Source organism: Cynoglossus semilaevis, chromosome 20 (assembly GCF_000523025.1).
Source record: "Cynoglossus semilaevis isolate Cse_v1.0 chromosome 20, Cse_v1.0, whole genome shotgun sequence".
Classification (NCBI taxonomy): domain Eukaryota; kingdom Metazoa; phylum Chordata; class Actinopteri; order Pleuronectiformes; family Cynoglossidae; genus Cynoglossus; species Cynoglossus semilaevis.
Window position 1 is genome coordinate 8,050,826 of NC_024326.1, and position 11,848 is coordinate 8,062,673.

The window sequence follows — 11,848 nt, forward strand, 5'->3', positions numbered from 1 at the left end:
ATGGAGGGGCTCAGAAGGAAGTACCAAGAGTGGTAGAACTCCGCGAAGCACTCGTCCATCGGGACACGGCTCCTGCCCACAGCCAGCTCCCAGAATATGATGGCTGGACCATAGAGGGCGAAGGCCAGCACCCAGACAGCAATCATCTTCATTATGGCCTGGTGAGTCATGCTCTGCCTGGCACGATAGTTCACCTGAAAAAGAATAATCCACAGTATGTGTCCAGTAACAGGTGTGTGGGTGCAGATGAAATGATACTGTATTCTAGATGTGTCTAGATATGGTGGTCTACCTAAAAATCTTTGATAGATACAAGGGGATAATGAATGATTTCATGAAATAATAGGAAGATTCTAGATAATTCCTTGACAGATTTTGACTTTTTTGTGTAACTTCTAGTCGTTTTCAGGGAGTTGCTTAACAATATGGCTAAAGTGCTGCTTCTTCTGCCTGGAGTTTTTTTTTTTTTCATGATCCTTGATAACACACGGTTATTTAAAATCTGTCTAAGTAATACTCACATTCCACAGTTTTTAACTCAGTTATTCACAGAGTCCAAACTTTAAATTTCAAGTTCCAGTCCGTCAGAGAGACTATTCAACTGTTTATAGAGCATAATACCATGTTTAATATGCACCAGAGATCTACAAAATAATGTTTGTGAAATCTAATATAACACATGAACACATAATATTTGTAGCACCCTGACAGCAGGCAGTACACAGTAGTACCTGTCAGTCGAGTTTCTCTCATGACTACTCGTCTCAACTAATGTCACATGCTTCATCCCCCTGTTCACTTCTGTTTTGACCACAGAGTAGCTGTAAATTCATGTATTTGATTACACTGTGGTTTTTACAGTTCTGTTCTGTTTCTGTAGACAACGACTTGAAATCAGCTTTTTTCCTCACTACAGGGCATTTAGCATTTAGTTAATGAGCTATTGTTCCGTGTAACCACTTCAACGTGACCTAATTTATATCTTCTCTTTTTTTATTATTTTATTTTTTTCCCAAAGACAAACATTGTACTGTGACTGTGATGTTCACAGAGAAATGCTTTTAGGAGACAAGTGCGTGGCTGCTGGTGGCCCATTTCTGCCGTATGATTGATCTCTCCAGGTCGGAAGGAGCGCAGCACGGAGGACGATCACCATGATCAAAGCCGGCTAATTGAAGAAGAGGCTTTTCTCTCTGGTGTTATTTGTATTCGTCGCTCTGATGTTAAGTGTTTGTCTATGAAAGCAAACACAACGCTCTCTGTCTTCCGCGCCAAGACTCGTCTCACCTCTGGGGTGAACGAGCAGAGAGATACAGTCAGAGAGGTGACACGTGCAACAAAGAGTCAACGGGGATTCTCTGCAGGGGGACACAGAAATATATGAAATATTAAAGCATTTAAGGTTGGCCTCTAAGAGCTGTTTTCTGCTGCAGTTGGCTACAACAGGCTAAACTGTTACTGTGTTTTTACCCATCATCATTGGGGAGAACTATAATTAGGCATGGCGCTGGGCCTGACTGGGTCAGGAATGATTAACCTCTGCAGATGGGCACGTTTGGGAGAGTGGGGTGGCACGACCCCTATCAATGACCTGGGAGGTACAGCAGTCAGAGAGTGAGCCACAAACAAGAGGCTGTATGCGTCCAGGTGATTACTGTATAACTGGCTTTTCAAGTCGTTATATTATTCTTCAAATGTGGTAGAAAAAAAAAAGAATTCCCAGAGTCCATATCTACATCTGCAGCACTTGACTATTTCATTCAATTATCTTCTCCTGTTTAATGCTTTTCAAGGTTGTAGGTCAGAGGTCAACATATAACTTAACATGTATCATTTCAAAGTGCTTAAAGTATTTATATAAAGTATAGCATTTATGATGAAGAAACCCTATTGTTTATCTGTTTAAGTGGATCTTGATGCGTTGCTATAGTTATAGGTTTGTCCTGTTTTTTCTTGGTCTTTTTTGTGCACCACGGTTTGATGACTTAGATAATTGATATTGATTGTCTTCAAATCATCAGTAAAAGTTAGTAGTGTACGCTGCTCTAGCTCAGGTGAACTCCAAAAAGGTTCCCTACAAACAGATGATTTCCTGTTTCTCCATTATACAGTTACAGTCCAGGGGACATCTGATCCTGCAGCAAACTGTGCAAATCGACAATCATTCCCTCCACAGGACGGAGCTGATGTGAAATGGTTTCGACTCTAAATCACTTCCAATATTGAAAACTGTAAATGGAGAGCAATTTTCATGTGAATTGCAGTTTAAAACGGAACCTCCGCCTCCTCGGCTATCAAAGATCAAACCTTTGGTGTGGGCTCCTTTTGTACACTGATCTGTGAATTGTACAAAACACAAACTTTTTGGTCTCAGTTTTTGGTCATGAAGCATATATACATTAACTCACTGCTCTGGTGACAGACAGGAAACGATCATAGCTGATGAGGACGATGTTGAAGACAGATGCAGAGCAGAGCAGGTAGTCCATGACCAGCCACAGTTTGCACAGCCCTCTGCCCAGGGTCCAGCGGCCTGTCAGGGTGTAAGGGATGTAGACTGGGATGCAGAAAGCCCCTGTTTTGATTTTATATTTAAAAATGGAAAAGATGGAAAATCTTGATTTCTCTGTTGAATGGTATAAATTGAAAGAGACAGATACCGTGTGCAGCCCAATCAGACTTCAATCACAGTAGTGATTTGAAACTGAATCCAGGAACTGGGTCCCCTGTAATTCTGTCCTTTAAGTTTCATCTGTAAGGCTCACCCATTGTACTGTGGTGTTGTGTTTTTATTATATTTCTTTAAAATGTGATTTTAAATTTCAGTGATTGGGTAACACAAGATAAATACTTATAATAGTAATAACAATATATAGGTCAAAGTTACCATTCTGGTCAAATTCATAAGAAATTAAATCTTAGAAAGAAAGAAAGGACATATAAATCGTGATGCAACAATAATGTGTCATTAAATGTAATTAATTTTAATAGAAACAGACTTACCTACAAGAAAATCTGAAATAGCCAAATTAAGGAAGTAGTAATTGCACTGTCTTCTTAAACTCTTGTCCACTTTGAAGGCCAAAATGACCAGCGCGTTCCCCAAAACGATGACTGTCACCAAAATGACCATCATCACCATCAGGATGACGGACGTGGCTCCTGAAAACACCGGGCTGCCCTGGACTTTCCTGGAGGCGCTCGTCAGATAGTAGCCGCTGGAGTTGGAGTCCGTTCTCTCCTCAGCCATGGTCCTGATGTGAGAGGTGGAACGACGCGCTCCACCAGGCAAGGATGATCATTTGACGACAGCAACAGATGCTAAATGAGAGGACGTCGTCTCCATCCAACACCCACTCACACAGTTTGGGGATTAGAGCGCATCTCTTTGTGTCCGACCAGCCAAGCTCAGTGCCCAAGCGAATCCACAAGAGAGCGCACGACGAGCGGTGAGATATTTATACCACTAATAACCGCCGGCTGTGATGAAATCACTCACCCACGTCTGTCACTGCACAAAGTTTCAAAAACTTTCAATCGAACACCATTTAAATCTGTATCTGCCGGGTGCGCACAGAAAGTTTGTTTTGCGCACAGTATAAAGACTGAGTGGTTGTGATACAGCACTGTAACAAAGTATGTTCTGTGTTCTTTAATGTGACAAAATGCACGCAGTCAATAACATGGCTCTTTACGATGCTATTAAACTAATCAAGGCAAATATTCAGGGCAGCCTGAATATTTGCCTTTAGGACTCTAAACTGATCAATATACTGTAGATAACTCATCTTTTTGACATTTTAAAATGTCCTTGCAAGTGCTACGCAACATGACACTCCTACTCAGGCATTGTATATAAGCTATATACATGATTTTTTTAACAACTTTTAACTAGTAAAATTATGTAGACTGGTCTGATTGGATTGGATATATATATACATATATATATATACATTTCTGTCAAATTCATATGAAAACATGAAGGTGAACAATAGAAAGCTCAAATCACAGACTCTCGTCAACACGAATGATTTAACATTTGCATTCAAATATTAATTATCCTCAGTCACCGTATCTCAAAGTCCATAGCTTGAAACTGTTTATTTTCTTCTTATCTTTATGCTCCTAGTAAACGTGCGTTTAATTTCCTGGTTGCATACAGTGGAAAAAAAAAAAAAAGCTGTCGACCTCATTTGCATTCTGTTGCAATCCTGTCTGTCCCCCAGCTGTGGTCTGAGAGAAATGAGAAACACTGCAGAACAGTAGAAGTGACTGAAGGAGCTCGGCTCAAATTACTGTTATTTTCTCACAAATGGGACCACCACCATCTCTCAGAGTTAGTCACGGAAACACAGGCTCCACTGCAGGAAATGGCACCAAACAAGTGTGGGGATTTAATGCAGCCTGAATCGGAGCACGTATTGATTTCAGAAACTCAAATAGAAAAACAACAGTTTCTTTTTAATTGTATGTTTGTGAAAATGTTTGTGAAACTATTAGTGAAAGAAGTGTCGTATTTTCCTAACTAGAAGTCGTACTTTTTTTATCCTCTGGCTGGATTTGCGACTTTTACTCAGGTGCGACGATTAACAGCTTATCATCTTTTAATTCAAGATTAATGACTGATGCTTTTTCTTTGAGCTGAACTGCAAAAAACAAAATCTGCAAAAATGTTGTTTATAGTTCACTTAACTTCTAAGTGTTATCTTAGTGTAATATGCCTTTTTAAATCATACATTTAAATTGTGTTTTCACTATAAGGGCCAACATAAGTGCAACATCCAGTATTTATACACAACAGGTTTTCAAGCAGACTACAAAGACCTCATAGGAGCTAATACATGTGGGTGCACGCCACACGGGCTTGTGTCTCTGTGGTGTTTTCATACTTCCTGTTTTTAATACAATATCATTTTATTTCAAAAAGAACTCCAGTAATGGGTAAAGTGCCAGTTCCTGTTTTGTTACTGTTTTCCTAATGGACAGATTTGAAACCACTGAATTGAATCAGTATCCTTCGTACTGTAGGGTTCACACAGGTGCCTCCACCCTAACCCAACATTCATATTGAAATTACTAAAGCTCTTTCTCTGTGTGTGTTTCTGTATTACATCTATATGTGATAACTTTTGTAAAGAGCGCAGTGCGTTTGTATTTTCAGGATTTTTCTTTTAAACCAAACATGCCCAGCTGCATACATATTAAACAGAATGCAAAAAGAGTGTCTTGGGGCAGCAATCAGTTCGGCAGGTGCATTGTCGCTGGATTTGCAAACACAAGTGTAGTGAGTCATCTGAATATGGAGGGCACTCAGAAACAAAGCAGTGCCACCGAGGGCGGACGCAGGCTCTAGTGTGGCCAATTATACGGCGCTCCACACTCGCTCTCCGTTACTCTATGCTCGAGTGTTTGTGTTTGGATGCTACTCTTTGGAAGTGATGATACCGTACTGTAAAAGTGCAGCAATCTACTTTAATCGCCGTCAAGATTAAATGATAAGACTCTCCAAAGTGACTCTTAGTGTCTCTTAAAATGTTAACGCCAACAAGTGCTTCAGGTAGGTGGTTCACAGTTCAGTTCAGTAAGAGGAGAGGTCAAAGGTTAAATGACAGGTGTTATCATTTCAAACAGTGTTGGGTTTTTAGTAAATTCTCAGGCACCAGACTCATGCAGCTGTGGATATTTATGGTTGTATTTCTGTTGAGATTTGAGTTGTGTTTATTTTACAAATCAGAGCAAACATCACACTTTACTCCAAACCTATTCTATAGAGCCTATTTGTGTTATGTAGTACAATCATCATTGTTTTTCTAGTCTCTACACCAGGGTTCAGAGGATAGAATATATTTCTGGACAGACACCTTGGGGGCCGGACAATCAAATAAAATTTAAAATAAAACATTATTATTTAATGTTTGTTTTAAAATTCAGTCACAGTCTGGATTGGATTTGTAAAAACCTGTAGTTTTTCTTATATATTCAGATGTAAATACTTGCTATTTTCCTTTGGCCGTCAATCTTAATATTGTTTGCTAATACGTGTCTCCGTCACAGTTTAGATTATAAATACCTCCCAGTGATGAGTGAATGAATTTGTTGGACAGACTCAGAGACTCACAGTCTGTTTGGCAGAGTGATGCGGGCTGTTGGCATTTACCTGGTAATTTGGATCCACAGAAGCTCATTGAAATGCTGTGGGTGTGCCTCGTCGTGACAGCGTTCTTCACTCGTTGAATTTTTAATCCCATTTTCAAAAGTTACAAGCCGGTTAATTCGTGTCTATGGCTCTTACCCACCCTCCAATCATCATTTATTGAACTAGTGATCACTGTGAACACGTGCACTAATTACTCCATGAATGATGTCAGTGTTGACAGGGAAATCCTGTGTGGAAAATACTCAATTAATTAATTAGAATCCATGGACTTTATTGTCATACGACGTCTTTTGTTGCGTCTTCAAAGACCAAACAAAACACGTTTCATCGTGTTGTGATGTACAGAAGACAATTTTTGAATATTTCACAATTTTGTTATTACAGCACTAATTCAAATCCTTTGACATGTTTAAGAAACAAAATCAAGTTTATTTTAGACATTCTAAAACTTTTAGGAAATGTCAATAAAAAATCAACCAGGTTTGCATTAACTTATATTCAAAATCTAATCTTTTTTTTTTTTGGATCAAATGAAAAGTCACATTTTGGCCACATATTGGATAAAGAATATTTTAGTTATTATATGTGTGGTTGTTTCTATGTAATTCTTCCATTTTAACATGAACCCCAAGGTTAATACACTGCCTTGATTCTACAGTGTGCCTGTAATCCTTGCCTTGTGATCCACAAGCTCCAGAACTCTGCTGCCTGATGATGCGCCTCCTCTTTGCCTCCTCCTCAAAGACAGACAGCAGCTGGTGTCTCTCTTTGACTTTAGCACTTCAGTCCAAGTCATGTCAACAGGATTTTTTTTTCTTATTTTCAAAGTCTCAGTCTGTCTTGCAATTGTCATGCTGTGTACTAACAAGTGCACGGCTGAAAATGCAGATACTGTATGGTGTACTTGACCTGATGCCCAAGCAGCGACTAATTTGACTGGGACGTGTGGTGGAAAAATTGATTTGTACCTTTGTCTTCTGTTCACACAATACATATGACTGTAGGTGTTTTTTGTCATAAATCATGCAATATTTCTACTGATTTTTCCAAATAATTGTTTCACATTTATCTAAGTAACTGCATTCAAGATGCTATTAGTTTTTACATAAACATTAATAATAGTTAAAACCAAAGCAATGCACACTGGAAAAAACCAGTAGTGACTGTTTGCTGTTTGCTCTGAGCCTTTTGTGAATAATCTCCTGTTGTGTCTCTGAAGTCAGTTTAAAATATACATGAGGCTTAGACTCTGTCTCTGTTTCTACTGTGGTTTACTGTGGTATTTTGCAGGAGCATACCAGACCTAAGGAGAAATACTAGGTGTCTGAACTTTTAGCTTCTCCTCCCACTTACTTATTTACCTAGTGGCTAAAATCACTTTTTATGTGGCTCAACTTTTCTTCAGAGACATTTCCTTTAGCACCCACACAGACGTTTCTTCCTTTTCAGACAGCTCCATGTGAAGATAATTCATGTTGGACTCCATTTGCCTACCTTCCATTGTCTCCCCTCTCTCTCTCTGTCTGTCTCTCTCACTGTCTGTCCCTAAAATGTCCCTGCTGGGAATTCTATCTGGTGGCTCCTTTTGAAGCGGTGGCCTCTTTTTGCCTCCATTATCTTGTAATTTGTGAGGGATTATGCTTCGGAGAACACACAGTCCACCCCACTGCTTAAGATGTGTGACAGCTTACAATAATTGCCATGCTAATTAGCAAGAACTAGCTCAGTGTGCGTTTCTCTCTCTCCAGACCTGATTTGATGAATATGCTTTGATTAATGTCTGCAGCCGTGTTTCCATAACTTCACATCCAGTGTAATTAACCAACGGGACTCATTACTAATGTGTGACTTTCTCCAAATAAGGACGAAAAACAAGGAAGAATCAGCTTCAAATCCAGGATTTAGGCTGTTTATGATTACGTGTTGCAGGATGATGACAGTGGAAGAGTGTTTAGTTATCTTACCATTCAGCAAGAGGGCCAGTGGTTCAAAGTCTGAGTTTATATCTGTCGGTATGAATAGGCAAGGAACACATTTTTACATTATTTTGGGGTTGTTTTTTTTTAATCTTTTATTTATTAAATACTACGCCACCCAGTGGATTATTCATTACTGCTTTTTCCAAATTATATACAAAACAGTGCAGTAAAAATAAATATAATAAAGGTGGCTACACTACCAAACAGATAACAATCATTTGTTTAGGAACTATTAAGTTGTTCCCCCCACTGAAAGGAGGTATTTTAAGGCAGCGTACCAAAGACCCTTGACCATTACTTCTCCCTGATGCTTATTCTTGCAGGTATTCTGACAGAAGCCTTTGTGTTTTAAGGCAAATCAGTGACCCACCTCTGTGGCATTATTTAGCATTTTAATGCAGTCCACTGAGAGCTGATCTTGTTTCGTCCACCCCTGCAGCCCTTTGGTGAATTTAGCCATCTCACCATCAAGAATCCCTCTCGATAGAGCCCGACAAAAAACACCTCTCTCTTTTCACAGGTGACTCAGTAACTCGTCTCCAAAGTCCTTTTTGACATGTACCTTCATTACAGCATGACCTCTCCTTCATTTCCTCGTTATGCACATATCTCAGGGGACCTAATTGCTTGGAGTAAGCAAGGCCTTCAAAACCCATGTGGGCCCCCAAATAGGTCCCCAACTGTCTAGGACGAATGGTATAAAGATAATGTGATGTGTACAGTCCATATGGCTGCATTTCTTAGGTTGAACCCAAACATCCTCACAGTCCCGTGTCACAGAGTTAGAAAGTGATTACAGTTCAACGTGCAGACGACATCTGGTGCAGCAAATGCTTCCATCTAGTGTGCAAGTTAAGAACTAGGATACCGTGAATAAATTGCTCTGTGGTTCATTAACACTGTGGAGTTAAGGCAAGGAAATGAAAGGCAAAAAAAAAAAAAAACCAACAGGGTTTTAATGTAGGTAATATTTAAAAGACAACAAATGTCTTTTAAGGGGTTTAAATAAACTTTAGTCTTATTTTATTTATTCATGTAAAGAGTTTATTCAATGTACACTCAAAACTAGCCGAAGTGTATTTTTTAATAATAATTACACAAGAGATAAGAGCGAATAAATACATAAAAAACATTTGTTTATTGATTTATTGTTGACTTCATATCATCATAAATGTAATAATATTTTTGATAATTTTGAAACCACCACTACGACTTAATTTGCATAATTGTTTTTATTTATTGTAATACTTTTCTATTTTATTTTAATATATTTTTAAATTATTTATTTTAAAAAATGCTTGTTTACAATGTTACGCCCCTGCTCAGAAACGCTGCTTGATCACGTGACGATTGTAAACAGCTGTCAGCTGAGACGCTCACATTTCGCAGCGTGGTCTGCAGTTTGTCAACACTGAGGTTCAACTGCACAGAAGTCTGTTTGATTTGACGTAAAGACATTTCCTTCTGACTCGTGCAGTTTCGTTACCGATCGATTTAGCCGTTTGTTTGTTTCTGTATTAATCACTGCGTTAGTTAAATATCCATGCAGGAGCAGACGGCGGAGGAGCAGCTCCTCCTCTACGCCAAAGAAGGCGGTTGTTCCCTGATCCAGAAGCTCCTCCAGTCCAGGATCGACCAGAACAGCAGTGTCAACGTCAACTGCAGATGTATGTAGTAACAAACCTGACTCAGACTCGAGCTTGGCTTCACTCAGCTCAGAGACGTCTCTCCATTTCCTTTGTGTCACCTGTGCAGCCTCACGTAAAAGCAGCTTAGGATGGACAGCCCTGCACATGGCCTGTTACTTTGGACACAGAGAAGTAGTGGAGGAGTTACTCAAGGTGAGAGCTGCTCCAAATTGAAATGCAAATGGACATGCTTTGTCCTGTGTGCACACATTACACCGTGGTGCATAACTGCTGTCGCCTCTGCAGGCAGGTGCTGATGTGAATGTGCAGAACAGTGTGGGTGACACACCTCTGCACAAGGCAGCCTACACTGGAAGGAAGGTAGAAGACAGGCCTGACAAAAGCTTGTTACTTTATGTTAATGTAAATGGTAATTATTTTTTGACAGGATTTTTGCCTGGAAAAAAAAATCATGTCAAAGTTAATGAATAACAACCGTCTGGTGGCCAACTTTTAATTATATTTTTCCCATTATCGTTTAGCATATTTTAGCATTTTTTTGTTGTTGCTCCTAATAAGTTAAAAGACACTTTAGACACTTGTACTGTTAACTATTTGTTAGCCATATCAGCCCCTTTTTTGTGCTATTGTGGATAAAGTTTTTACTAACTTTCCAAATAAGAATCGTAAATAGATCTTTAAACCATGTGGTACATTTTTGAAATTATTTTTGTTATATGCACCAGTTCTTTTGTAAACTTTGGATGACAGCTGTGGAAACATTTTTAAGAACAGTTTTATTTTACCTCTGTTTTTCTCTTTACATTAAGGAAATTGTTCTTCTCCTGCTGCGGTACGACGCCTGCGCCAACATTATCAATGGAACAGCTCAGATCCCCAAAGATGTCACGGAGGATGATGAAATTATCACAATGCTGGAAGGTATGGAATGATGTGAATATTCACTGATGGCTTCTCATTATGGCGGTGCTTTGTCCTGAGATGGTGATTGTTTGTGCAGCTGCAGAGAGGAGGGAGACGAGGCGGCGCGAGGAGAGGCTCCTGGAAGCAGCCAGAGAGGGAGACGTCTCCAGTCTGTCTAAACTGGTAACCAGTGACCTTTAGAGAGAACTTAGCTGAAGCTCTGGTATTTTTTTTTGATGGTTTCTGTCACATTAATCACATCAGGGTGTGAGTTTGATTTTCATGGTCTGCGATTTAACCCACATTAAATCAAAAGCTTTTTTTTAATCTTCTCTTTATATTTAATCCGTTTTTAACTCATTAATTGAGTGTGGTAAAATTACAATTTCTTAATACAAATTAAATATATATATCACAATCACTTGTGGTGAAGCCTTATTTAGTAGATCTGGGTTTAGTATTCGTATTTACCTTAATTTTATATATATATTTTTTTTTCTCATTTAAACTAAATTCTTGTAACTGGGATTTTAATATTGTCCATGTCATTTAACTTTTTTCATTTTCTGTCTTAGCTCAGTGGAACGGAAGCTCCAAATATTCATTGCAGGGATGTGGTCGGAAACACACCTTTACACTGTGCAGCCTATAGGGGGCAGAAGCTGTGTGTCATAAAACTCCTCAAGTCTGGTGCCAACCCTGCTGTCAAAAACAACAGTGGTACGCTATTGTTCTCAGCAGCACATGGTTTCGCTCCACAGGCACCATGGATTTTTACCTGTTTGTTTAGTTGTATATGTTTCCCTGTATAGATATATAGATACACGCATGTAGTTCTAACTCTGTTTACTGTAGCTATATTCTATATACTGTAGATACATGTATATGTATGTATATGTCTATATATATTTATATAACATTTAATGGACTTGACTATAGTCGTTTTCATAGCAGTTAAACATTTTCCTTTTGTGTCCATTGTCGCAGACCAAACGGCACTGGAGCTGGTTCGTAACGATGATCTGAAACGCATTATTGCTGCTTATCTGCACAAGGTGAGAGTACAGAGGTTCCCTCCTGCTGTAACTTTCTACTGCACCCCTCAGCTGAAGTGCCAACAGTGCATAAACCTCAAACTTCACTACCTGAATGCTCGCCGG

At 39.2% G+C, this 11,848-nt stretch overlaps 2 protein-coding genes across 4 annotated transcripts in view; one reads left to right on the plus strand and one right to left on the minus strand.

The window, feature by feature from the left end:
• The window catches only part of LOC103396345 (histamine H3 receptor), a 5,319-nt gene extending 1,851 nt beyond the window's left edge, over window positions 1–3,468 (minus strand). Inside the window, exons 1-3 of the mRNA XM_017042277.2 lie at window positions 3,004–3,468; window positions 2,409–2,575; window positions 9–194 (exon numbers count right to left, since the gene is read on the minus strand). Coding sequence (XP_016897766.1) covers window positions 9–194; window positions 2,409–2,575; window positions 3,004–3,250 — 600 coding nt within the window. The 5' untranslated portion in view covers window positions 3,251–3,468. The remainder of the gene's footprint in view (window positions 1–8; window positions 195–2,408; window positions 2,576–3,003) is intronic.
• A 5,999-nt stretch (window positions 3,469–9,467) lies between these two features.
• The window catches only part of LOC103396343 (oxysterol-binding protein-related protein 1-like), a 15,652-nt gene continuing 13,271 nt past the window's right edge, over window positions 9,468–11,848 (plus strand). The window contains exons 1-7 of one of the 3 annotated variants that reach the window (XM_017042592.2): window positions 9,468–9,803; window positions 9,892–9,977; window positions 10,071–10,145; window positions 10,595–10,706; window positions 10,786–10,871; window positions 11,264–11,408; window positions 11,676–11,743. In XM_017042592.2, coding sequence (XP_016898081.1) covers window positions 9,680–9,803; window positions 9,892–9,977; window positions 10,071–10,145; window positions 10,595–10,706; window positions 10,786–10,871; window positions 11,264–11,408; window positions 11,676–11,743 — 696 coding nt within the window. In that variant the 5' untranslated portion in view covers window positions 9,468–9,679. The remainder of the gene's footprint in view (window positions 9,804–9,891; window positions 9,978–10,070; window positions 10,146–10,594; window positions 10,707–10,785; window positions 10,872–11,263; window positions 11,409–11,675; window positions 11,744–11,848) is intronic. The other 2 variants (XM_008334395.3, XM_025052572.1) reach the window with 2 other exon arrangements.